At 30.5% G+C, this 26,017-nt stretch overlaps 14 protein-coding genes across 14 annotated transcripts; 5 read left to right on the top strand and 9 right to left on the bottom strand. All coding sequences in view use genetic code 12, as the record gives it.

The window, feature by feature from the left end:
- Nucleotides 1-198: 198 nt before the first annotated feature.
- On the top strand, nucleotides 199-2,071 carry ALO1 (D-arabinono-1,4-lactone oxidase). The gene has a single exon (XM_064884824.1). The coding sequence runs from the start codon at nucleotides 381-383 to the stop codon at nucleotides 2,025-2,027; it is 1,647 nt and encodes a 548-aa protein (XP_064736690.1). The 5' UTR covers nucleotides 199-380; the 3' UTR covers nucleotides 2,028-2,071.
- Nucleotides 1,971-4,629, bottom strand: RJT21DRAFT_122202 (uncharacterized protein). Its single transcript, XM_064882329.1, has one exon. It carries the CDS (start codon nucleotides 4,477-4,479, stop codon nucleotides 2,116-2,118), a length of 2,364 nt encoding a protein of 787 aa, XP_064736689.1. The 5' UTR covers nucleotides 4,480-4,629; the 3' UTR covers nucleotides 1,971-2,115.
- Nucleotides 4,630-5,223: 594 nt separating this feature from the next.
- Nucleotides 5,224-6,230, bottom strand: PRE8 (proteasome core particle subunit alpha 2). The gene is made up of 2 exons (XM_064882328.1): nucleotides 6,107-6,230; nucleotides 5,224-5,981 (listed from the first exon to the last, which is right to left on the bottom strand). Exons 1-2 carry the CDS (start codon nucleotides 6,148-6,150, stop codon nucleotides 5,273-5,275), a joined length of 753 nt encoding a protein of 250 aa, XP_064736688.1. The 5' UTR covers nucleotides 6,151-6,230; the 3' UTR covers nucleotides 5,224-5,272.
- A 362-nt stretch (nucleotides 6,231-6,592) lies between these two features.
- Nucleotides 6,593-10,379, bottom strand: ELF1 (Elf1p). Its single transcript, XM_064882327.1, has one exon. The coding sequence runs from the start codon at nucleotides 10,318-10,320 to the stop codon at nucleotides 6,772-6,774; it is 3,549 nt and encodes a 1,182-aa protein (XP_064736687.1). The 5' UTR covers nucleotides 10,321-10,379; the 3' UTR covers nucleotides 6,593-6,771.
- Nucleotides 10,380-10,622: 243 nt separating this feature from the next.
- Nucleotides 10,623-12,787, bottom strand: RJT21DRAFT_49573 (uncharacterized protein). Its single transcript, XM_064884822.1, has one exon. The coding sequence runs from the start codon at nucleotides 12,498-12,500 to the stop codon at nucleotides 10,746-10,748; it is 1,755 nt and encodes a 584-aa protein (XP_064736686.1). The 5' UTR covers nucleotides 12,501-12,787; the 3' UTR covers nucleotides 10,623-10,745.
- Nucleotides 12,788-13,632, bottom strand: RJT21DRAFT_49572 (uncharacterized protein). The gene has a single exon (XM_064884821.1). The coding sequence runs from the start codon at nucleotides 13,511-13,513 to the stop codon at nucleotides 13,076-13,078; it is 438 nt and encodes a 145-aa protein (XP_064736685.1). The 5' UTR covers nucleotides 13,514-13,632; the 3' UTR covers nucleotides 12,788-13,075.
- A 48-nt stretch (nucleotides 13,633-13,680) lies between these two features.
- CBP1 (Cbp1p) lies at nucleotides 13,681-15,316 on the bottom strand. The gene has a single exon (XM_064884820.1). The coding sequence runs from the start codon at nucleotides 15,253-15,255 to the stop codon at nucleotides 13,789-13,791; it is 1,467 nt and encodes a 488-aa protein (XP_064736684.1). The 5' UTR covers nucleotides 15,256-15,316; the 3' UTR covers nucleotides 13,681-13,788.
- Nucleotide 15,317: 1 nt separating this feature from the next.
- RJT21DRAFT_49569 (E2 ubiquitin-conjugating protein) lies at nucleotides 15,318-16,040 on the bottom strand. The gene has a single exon (XM_064884819.1). It carries the CDS (start codon nucleotides 15,953-15,955, stop codon nucleotides 15,452-15,454), a length of 504 nt encoding a protein of 167 aa, XP_064736683.1. The 5' UTR covers nucleotides 15,956-16,040; the 3' UTR covers nucleotides 15,318-15,451.
- Nucleotides 16,041-16,110: 70 nt separating this feature from the next.
- On the top strand, nucleotides 16,111-19,092 carry RJT21DRAFT_122196 (uncharacterized protein). The gene has a single exon (XM_064882326.1). The coding sequence runs from the start codon at nucleotides 16,214-16,216 to the stop codon at nucleotides 18,920-18,922; it is 2,709 nt and encodes a 902-aa protein (XP_064736682.1). The 5' UTR covers nucleotides 16,111-16,213; the 3' UTR covers nucleotides 18,923-19,092.
- Nucleotides 19,093-19,248: 156 nt separating this feature from the next.
- PHO88 (Pho88p) lies at nucleotides 19,249-20,047 on the top strand. Its single transcript, XM_064882325.1, has one exon. The coding sequence runs from the start codon at nucleotides 19,376-19,378 to the stop codon at nucleotides 19,949-19,951; it is 576 nt and encodes a 191-aa protein (XP_064736681.1). The 5' UTR covers nucleotides 19,249-19,375; the 3' UTR covers nucleotides 19,952-20,047.
- Nucleotides 20,048-22,006, bottom strand: RJT21DRAFT_122193 (protein-lysine N-methyltransferase). The gene has a single exon (XM_064882324.1). The coding sequence runs from the start codon at nucleotides 21,898-21,900 to the stop codon at nucleotides 20,074-20,076; it is 1,827 nt and encodes a 608-aa protein (XP_064736680.1). The 5' UTR covers nucleotides 21,901-22,006; the 3' UTR covers nucleotides 20,048-20,073.
- Nucleotides 22,007-22,083: 77 nt separating this feature from the next.
- Nucleotides 22,084-23,160, top strand: SCO1 (Cu-binding protein). The gene has a single exon (XM_064882323.1). It carries the CDS (start codon nucleotides 22,108-22,110, stop codon nucleotides 23,026-23,028), a length of 921 nt encoding a protein of 306 aa, XP_064736679.1. The 5' UTR covers nucleotides 22,084-22,107; the 3' UTR covers nucleotides 23,029-23,160.
- A 191-nt stretch (nucleotides 23,161-23,351) lies between these two features.
- RJT21DRAFT_115564 (uncharacterized protein) lies at nucleotides 23,352-24,044 on the bottom strand (the record flags this gene model as incomplete). Its single annotated transcript, XM_064880356.1, has 1 exon — nucleotides 23,352-24,044. One exon carries the CDS (start codon nucleotides 24,042-24,044, stop codon nucleotides 23,352-23,354), a length of 693 nt encoding a protein of 230 aa, XP_064736678.1.
- Nucleotides 24,045-24,305: 261 nt separating this feature from the next.
- FCY24 (Fcy24p) lies at nucleotides 24,306-25,919 on the top strand (the record flags this gene model as incomplete). Its single annotated transcript, XM_064885569.1, has 1 exon — nucleotides 24,306-25,919. One exon carries the CDS (start codon nucleotides 24,306-24,308, stop codon nucleotides 25,917-25,919), a length of 1,614 nt encoding a protein of 537 aa, XP_064736677.1.
- Nucleotides 25,920-26,017: the final 98 nt, after the last annotated feature.

Below are 26,017 nucleotides of genomic sequence, written 5' to 3'. Positions count from 1 at the left end.
GCCCAAACAATATTGACATCAATGCTTCGGACTTTAATGAGCCACACTTCAGTATACCTCCGACTATTCACACAACCCATAATTCCAATAACTATACAACCTTTTTTTAAAGATATCTACTACTAGTTTAGCCCTAAATAAGCGTGCTACACTACCCTCACACCACTACCTACTAATTTGCACCCAATAGGCATTCACCTATAAAAACTAATTTAGCAAATATAGCAAAAAGATTGCGACACAGCAGCGCCATTTTGCTGAAAAAAAATCGACCGACACAAAGCCAGCTTATAAATACATCATGACAAGTCAATTTGAAAAATCAAAGTTAAACGGGTTAGACATCTTAACTATTGAAAAATTTCAATTGACTAAGTAATATGTCGATCCCTGAATCTTTGAAGCCGTTTACGGCCACCAAATTTTTTCATCAAACTTGGGCAGGAACGTTTTATTGTCAACCACAAGCATATTTTCAACCACGAAATTTAGAAGAAATTAAAGAATTAATTAATCAAGCAAGACTTAATGGTAAAACCATTATGACTGTTGGGTCAGGTCATTCACCAAGTGATTTGACTATGACTAAAGAATGGTTATGTAATTTAGATTTATTTAATCGAGTATTAAATAAAGAAGAATTCAAAGTTGATGGAGAAGTTAAATTTGTTGATTTAACGGTTGAAGCTGGAATTAGAATATTTGAATTAAATGAATATGTAAAACATCATAAATTAGCTATTCAAAATTTAGGATCAATTAGTGATCAATCTATTGCTGGATTAATTTCAACTGGTACTCATGGTTCAACTCAATATCATGGATTAGTATCTCAACAAATTGTAAGTATTGAATTTTTAAATTCTAAAGGTGAATTAATTAAAACTTCATCAATTGAAAATTCAGAATATTTTAAAGCTATTTTATTATCTTTAGGTAAAATTGGTATAATTACAAAAGTTACTTTAAGAACTTGTCCTGCTTATACAATTAAATCAAAACAAGAAATTATTAAATTTGATACTTTATTAAAGAATTGGAATAATATTTGGCTTGATTCTGAATTTATTAGAATTTGGTGGTTTCCTTATAGTGGCAATTGTGTATTATGGAGAGCTTCTAAATCTTTAGATCCTTTAAGTGATCCAAGATCTTCATGGTATGGTACTAAATTTGGTAGATTTTTTTATCAATCATTACTTTGGATATCTGTTCATATTTTACCATCTTTAACTCCTTGGATTGAAAAATTTGTATTTAAACAACAATATGGTGATGTTGAAACTTTAGGTAAGGGAGATATTGCTGTACAAAATTCTGTTGAAGGTTTAAATATGGATTGTCTTTTCAGTCAATTTGTTAATGAATGGTCAGCTCCATTAATTACTGGGATTGAAGTTTTAAATGAATTAAATGATGTTATTCAAGCCGCTGCAAAACAAAATAGATTTTATGTTCATGCTCCAATTGAAGTTAGATGTTCAAATGTTACTTATACCGAGAAACCATTTATTGATGATAATACTGGTGAACCTTCATTATATCCTTCAAAATTATGGTTATCTAAACGTACTAAAACAAGTGCAGGACCAATTCCTGGAAATAATTTACGTCCTTATTTAGATAATTCACCCGATAGACCTTATGCAAAACAAGAAGATATTACCAATGAACAATTAACATTATTTATTAATGCAACAATGTATAGACCCTTTGGAACTAATGTTGAAACTCATGAATGGTTTCAAATATTTGAAAATATTTTAACAAAAGCTGGTGGTAAACCTCATTGGGCTAAGAATTTTATTGGATTAGATGGTGAACAAAAGACCCCACAAGATCTTGAAACTCAATTAAATTATGGTGGTAAGGAATTTTATACTATGATAGGGTTTAAACCAGTAATGAAAGATTGGTTTGGTGAACGTTTAATTAAATATAATGAGATTAGAAATAAGACTGATCCTGATGGAGTTTTCCTTAGTGGGAAGAATTGGCTCGATAGAAATGGTATATTATTAGAATAAATTAAGGTAAAGATAAAGATAAAGATAAAGATTTATATTAAAATTTATTAATTATATATATATTATGCAATTGTACAAGTTTTAAAATCTATTTAAAAGGTGCCTTCAATGGATCTATAACTGTACCTTGTTTAGTAACAATTCTAGGCATGGTCATCTTTTGATGAGTATCTCTAGATGTCCATTCTTGTCCAACAGGCATTCTTAAAGATCTTTCATATTGTTCTCTTGATTCAAATGGGAATGGTACACCACTTGATTGATATTTCAAATTCTTTTTATTAACTTTTTCATTAATAATAACATTCTTTAAATTCTTATCTTTTCTTTTATCCTTTTGAACAACTCCATCAATCTTTTTAATAACTTTCCTCTTTTTATTCTTTTTAGAGCCTCCAGCCCAATCTCCCCATCCTGGTAAGGTTAAATCTTCTTGTTTATCATCTTCATCTCGAATGGTTCTTTTCTTTTCAATTTCAAATTCTTCAACTACATCATCTCCGGCAAAGGCTTCTTTAATTAAATCCTTTTGTTTAAACATTTTATTTTCATTAGATCCAATTCCTTCACCTTCTTCTTCTTCTTCATCTTCTTCTCCTCCTCTACTTGTAGTTATTACTTTTAATGTTTCTTCAATATCGATCAATTGATCTTCATCATTCTTCCTCTTATTATTATTATTATTATGCTTTTTAGATACCTTCTTAGCTATCTTAGCTGCTGCTTTAGACAATTTAGAAGACTCTTTATCAATAGTGGTAACTTTATTAGACTTTTGAGATGGTTCAGAACTTTCAGTTAACCAAGGATTAACATCTTCTTCAACAATAATATCTTTAGATAATTCAGTCTTATCTTTCCTTTCTGAATTAGCTACAACATTGAATTTCTTTCCTAATTTGCTAGTTAAACTATTAGCTTGATCATCATTAATTTCAGCTAATACTTGTTGATTTACTTGATCAATATCTTCTCTAATAGCTGATGCTGAAGGTGTATAAACCCTTCTACCTTGATTTATAGTAATATTAACATTACTAGTTGAATCTTCAAATGATTGTAAATCTCCTTCCTGTTCGAGACGTCTTAATTCTTCAAGTTCTTGTAAATTTTCTTGTTTACTTCTTTCTTCAGCTTTCTTCATAAAATCCATAGCTAATACTCCTTTACCTAATTTATTTTTAATGGCTTCATCAGCTTCATTATTATCTCGATCTCGATTATAATCATTTTCAATATCACTAATATTATCATCACTTTGTTCACCATCTTCATGACCTAATTGTTTAGCTCTTAATCTTTCTCCTTGTCTTAACATTTCTTCTAATTCCGATCTATTGGATGCATCCTTTGATAATCCACTTTTAATCATAGATTTAGCCCAATTAGATTGAGTCTTATGTTTTAATGACATTCTTTCTTGAGCTCTCTTCATATCATGATCTTCTCCTTCACTTTCATTATCACTTCCTTCAACTAATTCTTGATTTCTTAATCTTTCCTTCTTTTTAATTTTATGATATTGTTTAGATTTAATCTTTTTAATTCTTTTAGCTCTCTTTTCATCTCGAAACATTAATTCTCTCATTAATCTTAATTCATTGGTTCTCCTTTGCATTTCTTCACTTGACATTTTAGCTATAGCTATTTCTTCAAATGTGGCTTCTTTCTTTTCATCTATTAATGCTGATTCCTTTAATACATTATTAATTTTTGTTTCTAATTCTGTAGTTGGAATATTATCAGATTTAAAAGTTGTAGCACTATCATTATGTTTAATTTTGGGATTTAATGGGAATTTTAATACTTCGGCTTGTCTATTCTTTTGTACAGTATCTTCCCATTTACTAATTTCTTCTTTAGTCATTTCATAGGCTACTGCTCTATCATGTCTTTGTTGAATTCTTTTAGGTAATGGAGCTGCTATAGCTTTAGAATCTTCATCAATTAATATAGCATCTTTTGAAATAGATGAATCAACAGCTGCAAGCATATCAGTTAAACTAAGTTTATTTCCATTGGTTGGTAAATTAAATTCATTTTCTTCGGTAGTTTCTGCTATTAATTTTCTTCTTTCCTTTTCTGGTTTTCTTAAACTTGATTGAAGTTTAGATACTGTAGATGCTAAATTTATATCATCTTCATCTTCAATATCATCAGAATCATTTTGAAAAATATCTTCTTCAGAGTCATCTTCTTGATCACTATTATCATCATCTTCATCATCATCCTCTTCAGATTCAGATTCAGGTTCAGATTCAGATTCCCATTTATCATCATCTTCATTCAATACTATATCATTGTTCTTTGAAGTTGATTTTTCATAAGTGTTTAAATCTTTATCATCCATATCCCAAGCTTCAGATAATGTAACTAATTGATTTTCATCTATACTTGAATATCCATCATCTTCATCTTCAGAACTTTCTTCATATCCTTGACCATTCCTCATATTCTTTTCTCGTAATTTTCTTCTCTTTGATTTATCTCTTAAAGTTTGAGAAAATTTAGAATTTAATACATCATAATCATCATCTGATCCTAAGGCTTCATCTGAATCGATTTCTTCATCTTCAAATTCTTCTTCTTCATCATCTTCATCACTTTCATCATCATTTCTTCGAGTTTTCTTTAAGAATTTCCCAGCAAACATAACTCCTCCTTGAACTTTATGCTCATCTTGAGAATCATTATCGGATCCATCTGACTTATTTTCTGCTCTTTCGGCAATTTCAAAAGCATTTAGGATTTTCCTAGAACTACTCCTTTTGATACTGGACTTTTTACCCTTACGAGCCATGTTTATATTGCCTGAGATTTGGAATGTTCTATCGAGTTATTTCGAATTGATGCAAATTTCTGGAGATGCTCTTCGCTAAAATATTCACCAAAAAAATTATTGATTTGGTAGTGGACACGACCCTTTGCTTTTGGACAGTAACGCAGCCATTTAAATTATATGTAGTTATCTATATCCTCTATATAGCCCTATGGAGTTAGTACTCTTATTAACTATGTAGGAATATAAGATAATCATGATAATAGATATATAGATAATAGATAGATAGATAATAGATAGATATATGACTTGTTATAGATCTATTTTCATACCCATCCTTTAATGTCTACTATTAGTGTTAGTAACAGTTAGTGATCCCTGTTACTAAACTCTCTACAATCTACACTAAGTAAAACTCTCCTTATCTGTAAGCAATTGCATTATGCTGAGATCGTAAATAATCTAACTATAAAGATTCTAATCTATCATTTATTTCTTCGGCTGATAATTTCTTATATCTTGGACCTTCATCTTTAGTACCTTTAAATCCTAATAAATGTTCTTGAGGATCACTAATAATTGCTATATCCAAATTTTCTCCAGTTAATTCTCCATCAACTGATTCCTTTAATGCTAATAAGGCTACATGAATTGCATCTTCTAATTCTAAATTTTCATTCCATCTTTTTTCTAAAAATGTTTTAGCAGAATTTGAAGTTTTACCAATAGCAGTGGCTTTCCATGGGAAATAACTTCCACTTGGATCTACTTGATATAATTGAAATTGATTAGAATGTTGATCATAACCTCCAACTAATAATGATACACCAAAGGGTCTAATACCTCCTGATTGAGTAGATTCTTGCATAACTTTAGCAATTTCTTGTACTAGAATTCTTACTGGTGGATATTCATTATAAATTCTTTTATAGTTTGTATGAGCCAATTTACGAGCTCTATCAACAAGTACCCTGAAATCTGGTCCCATACCAGAATATGTAATTCCAATATCTGGAGTTATTAATTCTACTTTTGAATTAGTTTCACTCTTTATAAGTGGAGAATTAGCTTTACGTTCAGTCGCAAGAACAACTCCATTTGCTGATTTAATACCAATGGTGGTTACACCTTGTTTGACAGCATTTAATGCATATTCAATTTGAACTAACTTACCACTATAAATATAAACGTTAGTAATCCGTAGTGTTAATTCAATAATTATTCAATAATTATTCAATACTCATTAATTGATTATTCAATAATTATTCAATATATATTCAATTAATGCAATAGTACTTACCTTGGTGAGAAAGTAGTTAACGAGAAGGAATATCTATCAGCCATTATTCAATTGATATATTATACCACTATGGGAATCTGTTAAAGCTGTAGATAACTGTAAATAATAATGTAGTAATAGTAATGTGTAGCACTATGACTGAGTTGGTTAGTGGTTTTTCATATTTTGCCTTCGAGCATTTGGATGTTGGTGATGTCGCGGAACAGTGAGTGTGCGACATAAGTAATGCGACATAGTCTAACTAGAGTACCACAATACATACTACTGTACTATACTGTAGTATACCAAACCATACTATACAATACTATACTATACTATACTATACTATACTATATTATACTGTACTACAATGTACTACTATACTACTACTGTACTGTACTATATTAACTATACTCTACCATAGTACACTACATAGTACACTACATACTACTACTGTACTATACTACTATACTATAACACTATACTACACTGTACTACACTGTAATACACTGTACGAGCTACTATGTTGTACCTGCTGTACTACAACATACTATCGTAAATTACTACTAGCACTATTACTACTACTCTAACAACTCTTGTAGCATTCTATCTAACCTGCTACAATATTCATATTACAATAAATAAATTGCTATTATACACTATAAATTATTCATATACTATAGAGTTTATTCATCTTCTTCATCAGTATCAACTGGTTTAGGTGTACCCTTTGGAGAACTTAACCATTCAATATGACGTAATCTTCTTCTTTCTTGTTGAAGTTTCTTATCATTTCTAGTCAACTTCTTCTTTCTAATTCTAACTTTAATATTGGCTGGTGAATCATCATCATCTGGTCTCTTTGGTTGAGGAGTTGATGAACGTGATGGTACAGCTGATCCATCAGTTGAATCTCCTTGATCTTCAAATCTTGAATTATCAACATCAACAGTACCCTTTTGAATAACTTCACCATTTTCAACATGCCATTGTTCAGGACATAAAGCTCCAACAAATTCATTATTATGAGAAATCATAACAACACCTCCTGACCATTCTCTAATAGCAACGGCTAAACCACCTAAAGAATCACGATCTAAATAATTTGTTGGTTCATCTAATACTAATAAATGAGGATTATTCCACATAGCACCAGCAATAACAACCTTAACTAATTGACCTCCAGAAAGTGAGCCCATTGGAGTATGATCAGCAATATCTCCATCTAATCCAACATCTTCAAAATGTTTTCTAATAACTGATGGAGTTAATTCTCTATAACCTAAACCTTCTCTTGATGCTTCATGATCATCAAATTTTTGAACTAATTTATCAAATCCATGTTCTAATAATACTTCTCTTGGAACCCATGAATTATATTTTGGTAACCAAAATTTCCATTTAATTTCATATTGAAATGATTTCTTTAATTTTTGTCTACCAACAATTGCTTCAATTGCTCTTGGACCTCTACCATCATCAATTGCAAATTCTTTTGCCATTTGTTCTTTTTCTTCTTCAGATATTTTACGAGAATCCTTTAATAATACTTCTCTATCATCACCAAATTTATAACGCCATTGTAAATATTGATTAGCAGTTTTTTCTTTATGTTGTTCAACATGTTGTAAAGCATGTTGAGCAATATAACCAATTCTTAAATTTGGATGCTTTTCAACCGTACCTTCATTTGGAACTAATTCAGCAGTTAAAAGTTTAATTAATGTAGATTTACCTGCACCATTTGGTCCAACAATAGCAACTCTTGAAGATAATGATAAAGAACATGATACATCTTTTAAAGATGGTTTTGGAGCTCCTGGATAAGCAAAAGTAACATGACTCATACGAGCAACGGCACGAGTATTAGATTTAACTCCAGTTAAAATACCTGGAGGTGGGAAATGCATTTGAACAAGTGAATCAGTTAAAGTATAATAAGATTTACCTTCTGGTTTAACTTTAACAAATTCTGATAAATTTCCCTTATAATAAGCTAATTTTTTATTTTCATAATGAATAATATCAGTACAAACAGCATCTAAAAATCCAGAATCATGAGATACAATTAATGAAGTAATTTCAGTATGTTCAACTAAATAATCTTCTAACCATTTAACATTAGTTACATCTAAATGATTAGTTGGTTCATCTAATAATAATACATCAGCTTTCATTAACATGGCTCTGGCTAATTCTAATTTCATTTTCCAACCTCCTGATAAGGATCCAACTTGTTGTTCTAATCTTTCTTGAGGAAATCCAACTTCTAATAATGCATTTTGAATTTCATTTCTTCCAACTCCAGCTAATTCTGGATCAGATGCAATAAATGCTACTAAATCCATATCAGCTTCTGAACCTTGTAATTTATGTTCTACAAAACAAGTTCTTAATTCATCAGCACTTGGGAATCCTTCTAATTGACCTTTAGAAATAGCTCTCATTAAAGTAGATTTACCGGCACCATTTCTACCACATAAACCATATCTATGACCCTTTAATAATCTTAAATTGGTTTTATTTAATAACATACGAGATCCATAAGCTAAAGAAAAATCAGCATTAACAATTTCAATAGATCCATCTTCATTAGTATTGGAATTTCCAGTATCTGGATCATATAATTTTCTTAAATTATGAATAACTGATTTAGCATATTCAGATTTATCATTTTCAGTATTAACAAGAGAAATTAAATATTCTTCTAAACGTTTCCAATCATTAACATGAGCATCAGCTTGTAATACATGAGATAAATAATTACTTTCAATTTCATTATTAAGATTTAAATTACTAACAATGATTGGATATTCAGAAACAATAAAGAATTCTTTAGATTGTTCTAAAGTTAATCTTCCATGGAATTTCCCATCAGTTTGTTCATTTTCTGCATCTTTTAATACATTTAATGCTTTAGTAGCTAATTCTCTAACTTCTGGTAATGAAGCATTATTAACAACCTTTTCAACACCAGGTAATAAGATTGGAATAAATGTTTCAATTTCTCTTTTATTATTAACTAATCTAGTTAAATTTTCAGTAACCGTAACAGTTTGTCTTAATTGTTCATTTGATGATGAAGACATTTTTAAAGATTTATCTAAAATTGGTACTAATAATGATAAAGCTGGTTCAGTAACTTCTGCAACAAATGTAACTGATGATAAATTTTTAATACATTCAGGAACTTTAGTTGGATCAGCTAAAGTTTCAACAATTAAATCATATTTATTTTGTAAATCCAAATTATCTAATACTTTAACAAAAGATTTTAAAGTTATTAAACCATGTTTTGCTAATTCTGGTTTAAAATCAGTGGCTAAATCAGTTAAAACTGGTACAGTTCTAACAAAAGTTAATTCTAATAAATCAGCAGGAACTTCTTCAATTAATTTATCAAAAGTTACTAAAGCAGCTAATTTAGAATTCCATTTTGCAGAAGATTTTAAATAATTTAAAAAATTATCAAGAATAATTGAACCTAAAGCTTCAACTGGATAAATACCATATAAAGTATCAATAGCCGATTTAGCAGCTTTAATAACATTTTTATCTTTATCAGCAAACATATCATAAGCTACTGAAAAAAATTGAATAAGATAAGCTTCCTTTGGACTTTGACCTCCAAAATTAATTGCTAATTGTTGAATTATTAATAAAGCAGCTTCTCTAACTAATGGAGAATTCTTTGGTTTAATAAATGATTTAATAATACTTAATAATTTCCATTCATCAATAACTTCAAGTGAAGATTCTTTAGCAATAATATCAATAATAATTTCAACTTCAGATCTTACTTCACTAATTTTAGTGGCTCTTTCAATATTAAATAAATTCTCTTGGAATGGTACATTGGATACATTTAATTTACTTAAAGCAGTATTAAGTGAAGTTAAAGAAGTAGTAGATGCATTTGGATCAGGAGTGGCAGTACCACTAGTTGGTAAAGATTCAATAGGACTATTAATTGAAGAAGATTGTTGAAGATTATTACTTCTATTAAAGTTTCTATTATTGTAATTGTTAGTATTAGCATTATTGTACTTATTATAACTTTGATTATTATAGTTATTATTGTTATTATAATTAGCATTAGCATTGTAACCTCCTTGAGGTACAAATGGTTGCAGATTCTGATAACTACTAGGAGTTATATTGGCATTTTTATAGCCAAAACTCTTAGGCTTATTCAATGCCTGCTGCTTCTTAATAAAATCGTCGAAGTTAGACATGGTACTGAATCTGGAACTAGAACTATAACAACAGATATAACTAGAGATATAAATTAACAAGCTGATAAGATATTACTGATTAAAAAATTTTCAGACTTGGGAAGACCGAGCCGCAGCGGAATTTCTGCAATGAGAACAGAACGTGTAGCGATAAAGCTGAAGCTGAAGCTGAAGCTTTAGTGCGAGTGAGAAAATGTACAGTACAGTAGATATGAATATGGGTATATAATTAACGAATGAGCTATATACTGTAAGACTATATAAGTGTGACTATGACTAAGTGTGACTATGACTAAGTGTGGTTAAGTCTGACTATATGAATACATATAGTGTATATTATTTATGGATGTAGTATCTGTTGTGTATGCTGTGTATGATTTATGTTCATGTTCATGTACTGTATGTTCCATACTTTCTAGTCGCACTTAGGCTTCATCATCTTGACTAATATGTTTCAGCACAAGATTTAACTTTATCAACTTATTGTCCATTTTAAATGTAAGAAGATAAGGTGCTAATGTTGGATCATCACATTTAACAGTATTATCATTTTTTTTAACTTTAGGAGATTGAGGAATTTTGGTATTATTACTAATATTTGAATTAGATACATACCATCCTTGAAATGTTATATCTGATCCTTTATTACCTAATTTAGAGGCAATAAAACTTTTATTAAAACTTCCAATAGTTTTGGAATCTAATTGATTAGTTGATGTATCAATAATTATTCGAAGTACTTTAATAATAAATTGAGGTGAATTACCTGAACTTAATCCAAGTAATGCTAATCCATAACTCTTACTATTTGTAGTAGCTTTATGCTCAAATTCTATCCATTCACATGAATGAATTTCTGAAACTTGTTTTGTTAAATTATAAATAATTTTTTCTTCTTTACTATTTAAATCATATGATATTATAATCCCTTGATTATCAACTATAATAATTAAATCTTGTTGATTAATAAATACATGATAAATATCAATTATTCGATCATAAATCGTATTACTTATAATAACTTCATATTTTCGTGATAATTTGGATTTATCAATTATTTCAAGTAATATTCCATTCTTTTTATCTAATAATTTTTGATATGTAATTTCATAATCATCATGATATATAGATTTATACAGTGCCAGTAAATCAAATTGACTTGGATGATCATCATCATAAATTACTGTTTCTACATCACTTTCTCCTGAAAAATCTTGTTTTGTATGGGGATCCAATGATCTAAAGTATACATCATTAACAGGTTTGGAATCTTCAGATTCCTTAGGAATTTGATCTTGAACAGGTTCAGGAAGTTTTGATTTTGGAGCCTTTGAATTTGAATTTGAATTTGAATTTGAATTTGAATTTGAATTAGATTTATTATTGAATTTTATAGGAGGTGTATGATTATCAATCCCATCAAAATATTTTGCAGTTATTGAACTCTTATTTCTATGTGAAGGTACTTTAATGGACTTATTTACAGACTTGTTTGAATCAGTCTCATCCAATAATACTTCGAATTCATTATAATTATCATCTAACTCAGGAATATCAAGATAATTCAATCCATTATGACTATTGGGTATCTTAAATAATCTTATAATCTCAGTCATGCTCTTAGTAAAATGCTCACGCGAGTCTTTGATCAATCGTAAATCAACTTGAGGTAGACTTACAGATGATGATGCTGGTTTGTTTGATTCATTGGAAATTTCTGAAGATTTATTATCATTACCATTACCATTACCATTACCATTACCATTACCATTACCATTATGATCTTTATTAGATGCTTTCAATGCTTTGACTTCTTGCTCCAATTGTTCTATTCTTGATTTTTGTTTACCATTGACAAACTTTAAAGCATTCAATTCTCCTTGAAGTTGTACTATCTTATATTTCATTTCAGATTTCTCTAAATTAGTCATAATTTTAAATCGTTCAAGATTAGTAAATTCTGAAGTTAGATAATTAATAACTCCCGGCAAAGTATACGATGAAGTATTTGCAGGAGCCGAATTGATTCCTCCCGAATTATTATTCATTTGATTCTGTTGTTGCAGTTGCAGTTGCAGTTGCAGTTGCAGAACTTGTAATGGCAGTTGTTGTACTCCCAGTGCTGTTTGCCATGACTGATTCGTCTGACTCCCATTCTGTGAATAATTCTTTATACTCATTGTTAATTCAATGATATATTCTATGCCATAGACTTAAAATTCATTCACTAAAAGTAAATTCCACCACAGTCCACTTAATTCCCACTAATTTACCTGAATAATTATTAATGCTTATATTACTACAATAGTCAATGGTATCCGAGTCTCCTTAACGATTTATTCCCCAATTATTGCTTTCGTGTGATTGTTGTGTTTTTTTCGGGTGAGGTTTTGAGTTTGTGGACTATTATTGTTAGTCCTACCACTTAGTTACAAAACACAAATAGTCCGTTCACTTCTGGTTCTAGTTTGTGTTCTGGTTTGAATTCTAGTTTAAGTTCTAGTTTGAGTTCTAGCTTGAGTTCTAGCTTGAGCTCTGGTTTCAGTTCTAACTTAAGCACCAGTTAATAGAGAGGAAGTGTTCATTGTCTCATTTTTATAAATTTGTTATACCTTACAATGTCGCATAAGACATTCTAATTATATACCATGTATTGAACATACATTTCTAAACAGAACTAAATATACAAGATAACCATTGATGATACTAGGGGAAAATATACAGAATCAACAAATTATGAATGGACCAGACTTGTTTATTTCTTGGACATCCAGTCGTTTAAACCATATCTATTTCTAGCAATTTCAATAGCATAGAATTGAATTCTAACCACAAAAATAGTACCTTCTTGACTGTATTCATCAGCAGCACTGGTTCTTAATAAAGTTCCGAAATTGTAATCTTCAATTTCATTGAACTTTTCACAGAAAGTTCTCCATCTAGCTTTACCTTCCTTACTCTTCATATCATCTTCAGATATTATGGCAACTTGACTTGGTTCCTTATATTCAGGAAAGTCTTGTAAAAATTGTTCAAAGATTTCATCATCATGCTTAGTTAATTTCAACTTAGATCCTGGAATCTTTTCTAATAAACTCCAGAATGTTTCAGCTTGCATAACAGCCTTAACAGCAAATTGCTTTTCCATATCTTCTAAGTTTTCTGCTGTTTCAGCATCGAATTTGGTAGCCATCTTTAGTTTCTTTTTCTTTTTCTATTTCTATTTTCTTGACAATATTAACAACTATTGGAGTGCTAGCTTGCTCTAATGTAATATCTAGTCCTTTTATATACTGCTAAAATAAAAAAAAATCTTAAGCAGAGATGCTGATCGATAAAAAAAAATTACTATGGGCGAGATCACGTGCTAAATATAATATAATAATAATACGATTGCAAAATACTAATCTGGAATATTCTGGAATATTCTAGATATTTCTATGTATCCATATAAAGTTAATATATATGTTAATTCATATCTTGGATGACCCATTCACCTTCCCGTTGTCCGCTTGAATAGGCTCCATGAACACAGCCTGCTCCATCCAGAATAGCATGCTCTCCAGCAAATCTTATATTTGGGTGTCCTACAATTCCTGTATTATCAATTTCTCCAGAGAGTTGTATTACTAACAGTGAAGGATCATCATGAGTATGTAAAGCAGCATATGAACCTCTAATATATGGATTTTGTGTCCAATCAGTAATTATTGTATTGATAGGATTGCTTATAGTACTGCCAGGTACTACCAACTTCTCTAAAATTGGCTTGTAGTATCTCCATGCATCTTCCTTAGAATGTGATTCCAAGTATTCAGTTAATGGTGATTGAGTAAGAATCACTAAACCACTTCCTCTCAAAATGTTTTCTTTATGAACTGAAGCGAAATTAACGATGAATGTATGATAATCAAAAGGCTTCGGATGAGAAGTAATTGGTTCTGAGGCGGGCTTGTCTTGAGTTTCTGAAGCAAGAACAGTAAATCTATCTTCATTCTTATCCCACCATATTGAATCAAATTCAAATATGACTTTTCCCAATGAACCGAAATGGATCAGGGATAACGCTTCTTGAAAGTTAGATGGTAAGGCAGGTTCCCAGGTTATTCCATAAGGATCACTTTGAGGCAATTGCAAAATACTTTGAGGTACAGTAACAACAACATAGTTACAATATACTTTAATACCACTGGATAATTCAAGTAAAATCTTACGGCTATGCGCCTTATTGGAACGATCAATTACCTTGACTTGGGCATTAAGTAAGATACTTTCATTTGGAATATCACTTTTAAGCTTATCAATTATGAAGTCATAACCATTCTTGTTTAATAAATCTCTTCCATGGTGATCCATAAGAACATATTTTGCACTGATGATATCCCAAGAAATTCCGTACCAAGATTCATAGTGTCGTACTAGTAATCGGCAATATTTCTGTTGTTCATCAGTAAGAATATTTCGATACTCATCTAAATATTTATTAGTTATTTCTTTTAATGACATATCCTCTACCTCAATATCATTATAAAAATACAATTCAATGAATTTCTCAAGATCATCATAAACTCGATTAATCTTAGTTTCTACCAAATCAACAGGTCCATCCTGTGAGTAAACTTTGGCATCTTTGTCATCGTAATAAGTATCCTGTTCGCGATTGAAGTTATCCAACTTAGTTGCTTCTTTCAATACAACATTGGTAAGGGAATCATGAAACCATGCAGCTCCGAGATCATAATTGTACGCGAATTTAGACAGAGTTCTATCAGTGAGAATTCTTCCGCCTACTCTATTTTGAGCTTCCAATACTAAAACATCCTTAGCCTTAACCTTTGACCGAGAATCACATAAAATAGTTTGCGCAGCCTTTAATCCGGCTACTCCCGCTCCAACAATAGCCACTTCAACGATCTTAATATCCGCATTCGACATACTGGTGTTACGATAAACTACAAATATACGACCATACTCTCAAATTTCGCGATACTCATTACTTATTGTTCGATCTCGATTTCGATTTGATATCTACGATTACTATTCACTAGTTTTAATTATTCGTTCTATAAATAATTAATTATCTATTGGCCATAAATATATTACATATATACTTTTACTATGATTAGCCAACCTAAAATCCTAAAGTTTTCCTGACGTGTTCCCTTATTTGTCTATTGTATTCTTCTCTGTCATCTCTCCATAATTTACAAGCATCAATATTAGCTCCACTTTCTGGATTTGGTTCAGCCAACATAGATATGACACTTAATAAGATTTTTTCAATACTTTGAACTGGTGACCATCTTTCTTCAGGTCTTTCATATTGATTTGGATCCTCACCAGGAGGATGTAATATAGATATACAAACATTACCATCAGCGTATACATTAGGATGTAATAAAGGAGGATCAAATTTCAAATTTGGAGGACTCAAAGGATAATCCTTTGGGAAATGTAATATAGCAGGGAATACACCATTTTCATATGGAGTATCCGTTGGACCTTCTAAAAGACATTCCCAATTAAATAAATCATCTTCTGATAAGGGTCCTGCTATAATTCCTGGTGGAGGATCTCTTGAGAGTTGTTGATACTCCTTCAAGAGTCTTCTTTGAGCTGTTGAACGAGGTGCCATCGATATATATAAATAACTAATAGTTACCAATGTCTTCCGATAAATATAATAGGTCTTGTGATTAAAATGCTCGGTAATTAAAATTAGTACCGAGTAGAATCTCTAAGAACAAAAAAGCTGGAGACGCCGCAGTGTCGCGAACGTCGCAGTCAGTGGGTGGACTGAAAAATTGTGAAAAGTTCCCCGAACTTGACAGATCACTAGTGAGATAATAATTAACAATTAATTGAGGTAAACATATAATAAGACTTATTAAGCATGTCTTACTTCGTTGCCAAAGTTAAGAATGTTCTTAGTGGTGATACTGTAGTTTTAGTTCCAACTAAGACAAGTCAATTCCCTCCTCCAGAAAGAATTCTTACATTATCTTATGTTAGAGCTCCAGATACTTTTGAATCAAAAGAATATCTTCGAGAATTACTTATTGGAAAGGATATTAAATTTAAAGTTAATTATAAGAATCCTACTACTAATAGAGAATTCGGAGATATTCAAGCTCCAATTTTTAAATCTTTAATTGCTTACTTATTAGAAAAGGGTTTAGTTAAATTAAAGGATAACTTTAATGACCATGAAGGTGATATTTATTATGAATTAAAAGAAGTTGAAAATGGTGCTAAATTAAAAGATTTGGGTGTTTGGGCTTCTGAATCATCTGAAATTTCTGTAATTGATACTTTAAATGAAAATATCATTAATAAATCTCAGAAATATCCATTAAAGGTAATTGTTGAAAGAGTTATTAGTGGTGATAGAATTGTTGGTAGAATTGTGGCTAATAAATCTCAACATGTTGTAACTCCAATTTTATTGGCTGGTATTAAAACTCCAAGAACTGATGATGCTACTCAATCATCATCTGTTACCAAAGTTGCTCAACAAGCTAAAGTCTTTGTTGAAGAAAAATTATTAACTACTAAAGCAGAATTAACTATTAGTATTATTGGAGAAAATCAACAATCTGGTTTACCAATTGCTATTGTTCATCATCCTTCTGGTAATGATATCATTGAAAAATCTTTAGAATTAGGTTATGGTGAAATTGTTGATTGGCAATCTACTTTAATTGGTTCTACTAATATGGTTAAATACAGAAAGGCTGAACAAACTGCCAAAGCTTTAGGTAAAGGTTTATATGCCAATGTTAGTACCCCAACTGCTTCAACAGCAGTATCTCCAATTAAATCTTTAAAACCAGGTCTTACTGTTGATAATGTTACAATTGCTAAAGTTGTAAGTGCTGATACTTTGGTTATTAGATTAGGTAATGATGAAGAAATAACAGTTCAATTAGCATCTATTAGAGCTCCAAAACCAAATGATACTACTATAACTACAGATTCATTAAAGAGACAGGCTTTAGCATCTTCAGCTCGTGAATTTGTTAGAGCAAAAGCTATAGGTAAAACTGGTTCAATATTTGTAGATGGACTTAGACAAGAAAATAAAGAATTAGGATTTGATTCAAGATTCTTAGTTAGTTTTAAATTTGGATCTACCGATTTGAGTGAATTAATTGTTGAAAATGGATGGGCCACTGTAATTAAACATAACAAAGCTACAAATCATGAAAGATCTCATAATTGGGATAAATTAGTAGAAATTGAAGAAAATCAAAAGAAATTAGCTAAGAATGGGTTATATGCATCCAATTTGGATAAAGTTTTAACTGTTAGTAATAGAATTATTGATGCTTCTGAAAATGCTACTAAAGCCAAAACTTTCTTTAATGGATTCAAACAAAAGGGTAGAATTTCTGGTGGTTATTATATTGAATTCATTCCATCTATTAATAGAGTTAAATTATTTAATCCAAAGGAAGGTACTAAATTAACTTTAATTTTAGGAGGTTTAACTAATGAAAAATCAGAAGCTTTAGGTGAAAAGGGTCTTAAATTTTTAAATAAGAGATTTTTACAAAGAGGTGGAGTTGAATTTGAAATTTATGATCTTGATAAATTAGGATCATTTATTGGTAATTTATACGTTAATGCAAATGCATTAGTTCCTATTCAAGTATCATTATTAGAGCAAGGTTTAATTAAAGTTCATAATTTAGCTGTTAATTCTAATCCATTTGCAAGTGATTTAATTAAAGCTGAAGATTCAGCTAAAGAAGCCAAGAAAGGTATTTGGGCTAATTATGATGCTTCTGCCGAAGTTGCCCAAGCTGAAGCCAAACTTTCAGCACTTAATGTTGAAATTAAACCTAAATTCTTTGATATTGAAGTAGTTGATGTTGATAAAGAATCAGGAGTTATTTCATTCCAATACTTAGATTCCGAAACAGTTAAGAAATTCAATGAATTTAAAAATTCATTTAATCTGTTCCATGCTCAAGCTCCATCAGCTAGTGAAGTTTCTATTGATTTACCATTTAATTTGAAAAGAGCTCCAAAGAAAAATGATTTAGTTTCAGCTAAATTTAATGAGAATGGTAAATATTATCGTGCTAAAGTTATTGGTCATGATAAGATTAGTGGTAAATATGAAGTTAAACATTTAGATTTTGGAAATGTTGATAAAGTTTCAATTGGATCATTAAGAACTTTACCAGCTAAATATAATTTAATTAATTATCCTCAATTTGCTCATACTACAGTTTTACAAAATATTTCTTTACCACCTTCTAAGCCAACTGATTATTTAACAGATGCAATTTATGCATTAGAAGATTTAACTTTTGATAAAAAGTTGGTTCTTAGTGCTTTACCTTCAAGTACATTTGGTATTGAATATGATGGTATATTATATGATTCTGAACAATCATTAAAAGATCCAGATTATACTATTAATAAACAATTAGTTAAAGAAGGATGGGCCATTGTTAATAATAAGATCGTTAAGGATCAAGTTAAGGACTATGTTAAATCATTACTTTCTGAACAATCACACGCCAAATCTCAACATTTAGGATGTTGGGAATTTGGTGATGTCTCATTTGATGATGAAGATACTGGCTTATAGGGCTGCCGAGTTTTATTAGTTAGGTTTTCTGTTAAAAATATAAAATAGCATATACAGTTTAAATAAAAATTAAAATAAAAATATACATAATTAAACGTACTAAATTATTACTGTAGGTAGTGATTGCAAAATAAAAATCTGTTTGCAGCCCATATCTCCAGCCAATGGACTGGCTCGCAGGATGGTCACTAATTGTTCCATTCGCTTCCATAGAAAAAACAGAAAAAGACTTAAGTAATATTTTGCCGCCATTTGATATTGCGGAGCCAAGCAGGAAAAAATTTAGTAGTTGTTTCTTAGTTTCTTTTTTTTTTTTTTTTGCATTGCGGCCGGCCAAGCTGAAAAATTCAACAACGGATAAAAAAACTAAAAGTTATACTAAAACAAAAAAAACTAAAGACTTGTTGGTTATCCTTCTTGTAGGTTTAGTATAGCTAAGTTAAGTTTAACAAGATGAATCCCGCTGTTACCAACATTGTTATCATGCTTGTCATGATGCAAGTTTCTCGTCGTTTAGATTTAGAAGATCCAACTATTTTATTCTATGTTAGAGTCGCTTATGGTTCATGTCAAGCACTTGCCTTAGCTATTTATTTATTTGTTAGAGCTAAAATTAATGCTAAGAATGATTTAACTACTTTAAAATATGTTGAACCTGCTAATGCCTTTGGTGGAGAACCAGAACCAAAAGCTGTCGTTACCACTGTTAAAGAATATGATTTACAACAAGTTAATACTCAAATTAAAGGTATCTTTAGTGGATTAGCTATGATGGGATTTATGCATATTTATTTAAAATATACTAATCCATTATTTATGCAATCTATTTCTGGTATTAAATCTGCTTTAGAATCTAATATTGTTAAGATTCATCTTTTTGGTTCTCCTGCCACTGGTGACTTAAAGAGACCATTTAAAGCTGCTCCAGGTTTCTTACAAGCTTTAACTGGTGGTGCTGATGTTTTAACTGATAAACAATCAGTTGAAAATGCTGAAATTAGTGGTAGAGGTGGTATTAAAGAAGATTAATTGATATATTATTTTGTATACATTTTCAATTCTTGTTGTTATTGTTCATAATTTTAGAAACATACATATATATTGCTAATTAATTCTATATAACACATACACATTCATATACTTAACCTTTTTTAATGTTTAACTAATATACACTCTTGATCTTTCCCTCTTACAAATCCTAATATATCAAGAAGTTTGGCACTATATACTAAATTCTCAACTGTCCAATTACCCTTATTATATATTTCTGGTATATGAGTATTAAGTTCAGGAATTAAGTTTTGATAAATTTGTTGATATTGTAAAACTTCTTCATTAGAAATATCTACTTGTTGTTGTAATTTTTTAAAATCATCATGAATCCATTTTGGTAAATAATTATTTTCATCTCCTTCTAAATTATCTTGAGCATTTGGGATATATTCTTCACGATTAACGCATCGTATCAAGTATAATAACCAAGCTTGATCTTGAAATTGAGCTTCAAGAATTGATTCATAACTCAGAAATCCAAAATGAATTAATAATGATTGTTGGAATTTCTTATCCTTCTTATAAACTGATTTCAAACTTATAAGTTTTGATTTATTTTCAGCAATTAAATCCTTTTCTAAATGTTTAATTTTCTTGATGGCCTCTTGATAAATCTTAGTTTGTGAATTAATATAGGTAAGTATTGAATCGTGATTAGCACTTGATTTGGGTATTTTATTATTTAATAATGCCATTTTATTTTCTAAGGCAGCTCGTAAATGATTATAACCAGCTAACTTCATTCTTAAACTAACTCCATTATTCTCCCATCTATTTTTCACTAAGAATTGAAACAATTCAATTAAATTAGAAGGTAAATTATCTTTACTAATGAAATATAAAATACCATCAGTGTATTGCTTAATATCATTGGATTGAATGTCAGATTCTGAACTGATTCTAACAATAGAAGTTGTATAATCATGAATAGATGGTAAAGTGATTCCAAAGTCTTTAATTTCTTGTACCATTTCCAAAGGAACTTTTATTTTTAAAGCTACTGAATCAGCAATATTATTTTCAAGTGCAAATCCATAAGCCAATAATAATTCTTCATTTCCCTTCATACCATAATTATTATATAATTGATCTCCAAAAGTAGGATTGTCCAGTTTGAATGTAAATGAATTAGAATCAACTAACCAATTTACTTTTGCCTTAGGATCATGATTTAAAAGATCAACCAATGGTAATAACATTGCTTCATCTTGTTTTATGTCTCTTTTTATTGATTCCTTTAAAAGGTATGTTGGAAATGATCTAGATTTTAATATTAATGATGCCCATAAGTAATTAGGGAAACTAGTCCAATTTTCAACTTTAGAAGCTTCTTGTTCAAAATATTTATCAAAATCTTCATTCTTATAAAATTTATATTCATAATAGAATTTCATATTTATGAAATGTTCAGTTGGTTTAGCAACTGTATCAGGAATTAAATTTATAATCTGCCACCATTCTTCAACTAATTGTTGAATATTTTCAGGCAATGAATTACCTAAATTAGTACCTTTCAATAATTCTTTATCACTAGACTTCCAAGTGTATGGTGAGTTGATTTGAAATAATGTTGGTAATAATTGTATATATGGTGAGAAAAATGAATCATTAATTTGCCTCTCTCTTGCAAGATACAATTTGAGTAATGAATTGATATTCGAAGTCTTTTGAGTAATTTCTTGGTACGAAGTTAAATTATCAAGTTTGGAAAAGGATTCAATAGCTGTTTGTAAAGTTATTACTAAATTTAATGGTAATTTTATTTGACCATCATCATCTTCTTCTTCATTTGCAGCTTGTACATCATGGTAGAAGACTCCAATATTACCATCTGCTACTGGCTTAATTTCTAAATTTGAAGAAAGTTTTGCCCCGTTTAAAGTGGACCATTCCACCAATTTGGTAACTCTATCACTAACACTCATTATAACCCCAGATACATACAGTTTATTAAACAGAAGCAATCATTTATTTAGTCCATAAGCTCAAATTGTCCTTTAGGCTATCTGAAAAATTTCAGTGACCTGCATACAGCCCCATGGTGAGATGATTTTTTTGGACCATATGGACTTTGGATATTCAAAGGCCCTAATTGTTTAGTAGTAGATCATTATTGTACTAACTAAGCAATAATGTTAAAGATCAGTAGAAGTACATTAAGAATAACCAGGGATTTGAACCTTGGAGCTACTTGTGTATCAAGAAGATTTATAGGTTCATCCTTAGTAAGATTCAATCAAGCTAATGATAGTAAACCTTCGACTAACAAGCTGAATGAAACCTCAAGTCCTAAGAAGAGACCATTAAGTAGAGTGGCTATTGGAGGTACAGCTTCAAAGAAGAAATTTGTTTCAAATAGTGCTGAATTTGCATCGTGGAAAGCAGTTATGTTATTACTTGTTCTTGGAGGTGCAGCTTCATATTATTTTACTAAAGAAAAGGAAAGGTTAAGGTTACAAAAAGATGTTGAATCGAAGAAAAGTTATGGTAGACCATTGATTGGGGGACCTTTTAACTTAGTTGATGAGAATGGTAAGGAATTCACTGAACAAGACTTGAAGAATGATGATAAGAGATTTTCCATTATATACTTTGGTTTCACTCATTGTCCAGATGTATGTCCTGATGAATTAGATAAATTAGGTGAAATGTTAGATGAATTGAAATCTAAGGATAATATTGAATTATTACCACTTTTCATTACTTGTGATCCAGCTCGTGATTCTCCAGAAATTGTTAAACAATACTTGTCAGATTTCCATCCTTCAATAAAGGGATTGACTGGAACATATGAGAATGTTAAAAAAGCTTGTAAACAATATAGAGTCTATTTTTCCACTCCACCCGATGTTAAGCCAGGACAAGATTATTTAGTTGATCATTCGATTTTCTTTTACTTGATGAATTCTGAAGGAGCTTTCGTTGATGTTATTGGTAGAGAAGTTACTGCTCAAGAAGGGGCTGAGAAAATCAGGAAACATGTGGATGCATTCATTCCTGAATCTGAAATTCAAAGGAGAAAGGAATCTTGGTTTGGATTCCTTTACAAGTAATTAAGTTTTCTTGACATTAAATTTTATGCGTTATGTAATTAGACATTTTATAAATGCATTCTTGGGGGATTTTTCCATGTACATAGTCAGAACCCTAGAAAATATAAGTATAAATGTAACCATTTACAAATAATTTAATTAGCAACTTAACTTAATGGTAGTGATAACAATCCCCCATTAAGTTGTGTAAAAGAATATTAGTATAAGCCTAGCTTAAATTATACAGGAGCTTCCCCGTAAGCGCATGCTCATACAAAAATTTATTTTGACTCGAATTGAAACAATATTACAAATATTATTATCCGTTTATTGTGTCTATATAATTAGGTAGAATACTCATAACAGGCATTGAAGAATTCAATCTCATGCTGTAAGGCGGCTACGAAGGCTTGTTCACTGATTTTTCTATCTTCATCAGTCTTGGTAACTCTAATGACTTCATCTTTTAAAAATTGCACCCATTTGGTGAAGTCTGGACCACCATGTAATTTTATCCATTCCAGATGTTTATATGGTAAGTCTGAGGGAATTCTATGTTCGTTATACTCTACCCAACCCAAGTAAACCTTTTCTAATACATACATGGTAGTAATTAATTCTACATACGATTGACAATCAAAAATCAAATAATTAAGGAAATCAAGGTATTTCTGAACTGCTGGCAAGGTAAGAGCAGGCTCCTCTAACATTGGTGATACCTTAGTCTTAATATCATCTAAGCTCTCTTCTTTTAATTCCGATAAACACTTATAGAAGTAATCATTTTCATCATTTGATACAAAACCAATTTGTTTTCCTAAGACAATTGAAGGTTGAGGATCATCACATAAAGCTAATACTTTACCAAATAAGTTCAAACCTATATTAAAGAACTTCAAATCTTGAACTAAGTAAGTAAACAACTTATAGTCTGGTAAAGTTCCTTGACAAAGTTCATTTGTTAATGGGTGAGAAATTGATTCAGTAAATTTCTCTTCATATTTAGCAATAAGTGTGTCAACGATATTAGTAGACATATTGTGTTAGGCTTTAATTCTAATTTGAATGTTGATTATAAAACACACCTGTTGATGTGATATTAACATGTCTATTTATACAAAATGGGCCCAATTGGATCTAGTTAAATGTTGTCTAAAGTTTATTGCTTTGGAAAATTATATGCGCTTACATGTCTAAGGCCTGAGATATTTAACAAAATGAGTTCATGATATAAAAAGGATCCGAAATATCACCATTTTGATGCTTGGATGGTTACAAGAGTATCAGAACTAGTCCTAATGGTCAGTATTAAAGGTGAAGAAAGTTATCCTGAAAAGGTACCTTCAGTTGAAGTAGGTAGTGAGGAATCTCACTCAGACACAACTCATTTACAATCAAAATATGTCTCTTGGATATATAAATTAGATGACTTTGGTATTGAAACTAGAGGTATTGAAAGAGTCAGCAGTGAAGAAAGAAGACAATTGGCTTCTTCAAAACCTCGTTATTATCAATTTGTTCATGTTATTGGGTTATGGTTTTCTGCTTGTGGTGGGTTGACATCGATGTCATCATTCTTCTTGTCAAGTTTTCTATTTGGATTAAATATGAGAGATAGTATGGTAAGTGGATTAATAGGAATGATTATTGGTTGCTTAGTTCCTGCCTACTGTTCCACCATGGGTCCTAAATCAGGTTGTAGACAGATGGTTGGTGCTAGATTTTTATTTGGACAATGGGGTGTCAAATTTGTTTCCTTAATTTGTATCGTTGGTGGAATAGGTTGGTCAGTTGTTAATTGTGTACTTGGAGGACAAATTTTAATTTCAATTAACCATAATATTCCATTGTCTGTTGGGATTGTTCTTATTTCTGTTATTAGTTTGATTATAGCAATCTTTGGTATTAAAGTTGTGTTGAAGTTCCAAACCATTATGGCAATTCCTTTATTCGTGGCTACTATCTTATTTTATGTAGTTGTTTGTAAAAGAACTGACTATATTCATGCTGCAAATGAGCTTATCAAAGAAGCAAATTATTCCTCTATAACTACTAGAGGTAATTGGTTATCATTTTTTACTCTTGGTTATTCAGTGACTGCTACATGGGGTTCAGGAGCTTCTGATTATTATATTTTATTTCCTGAAGAAACTCCTGGTTATCAAGTATTTATTGTTACTTTCTTAGGTATTACTATCCCATCTACATTTGTTGCGGTTCCTGGTACATTATGTGGAGTCATTGCATACGCATATCCACCATGGCAAGATGCTTATAATTCATTTGGTGTAGGTGGATTGATTAATGAAGTATTCAAACCATGGGGGAGGTTTGGCTCTTTTGTGGTGATTATTCTTTACATTTCATTGATTTGTAATAATATCATGAATACATATTCTATTGCTTTTGAATTTCAATTAATTGATGTCAAATTAGCTATAGTTCCTCGTTGGTGTTGGGCTATATTAGTCACAATTATTTACATTGTTTTAAGTATTGCTGGTAAGGAGCATTTCTCAACAATTCTTAGTAATTTCTTACCTATGTTGGGATATTGGATTTCTATTTATATTGTCATTTTATTAGAAGAAAATCTTTTATTTAGATCATCTGTTAAAGTGAGAAGTCTTCATTACAAGGAATTCGATGGAACAGATGATTCCAATTGGAATTATAATTGGGCTAATTGGGATAAACCAAGAGGTAGAACTATGGGATTAGCTGCTGCACTTGCATTCTGTTTTGGTGTAGTTGGTGCAGTCATGGGTATGAATCAAGTATATTACCAAGGACCTTTGGCCATAAAAATTGGTGATTATGGTGGAGATATTGGATTCTGGTTAGCAGGAGCATTCACAGGTATTACATACCCTGTGTTTAGGTACTTGGAGTTAAGAAAATTCGGACGTTAATTGTGGAAGTAAAGTAAAGTTGCAAAAAAAAAAGATAACACTCGGCATCGGAACTCGGAAACCGAATCTGGCAGTGTCCGCCGTACAAACATATGCGA

Source organism: Scheffersomyces amazonensis (assembly GCF_036850825.1).
Source record: "Scheffersomyces amazonensis strain UFMG-HMD-26.3 chromosome Unknown RJT21scaffold_6, whole genome shotgun sequence".
NCBI lineage: Eukaryota > Fungi > Ascomycota > Pichiomycetes > Serinales > Debaryomycetaceae > Scheffersomyces > Scheffersomyces amazonensis.
This window is presented reverse-complemented; position numbering and strand designations above follow the sequence as displayed.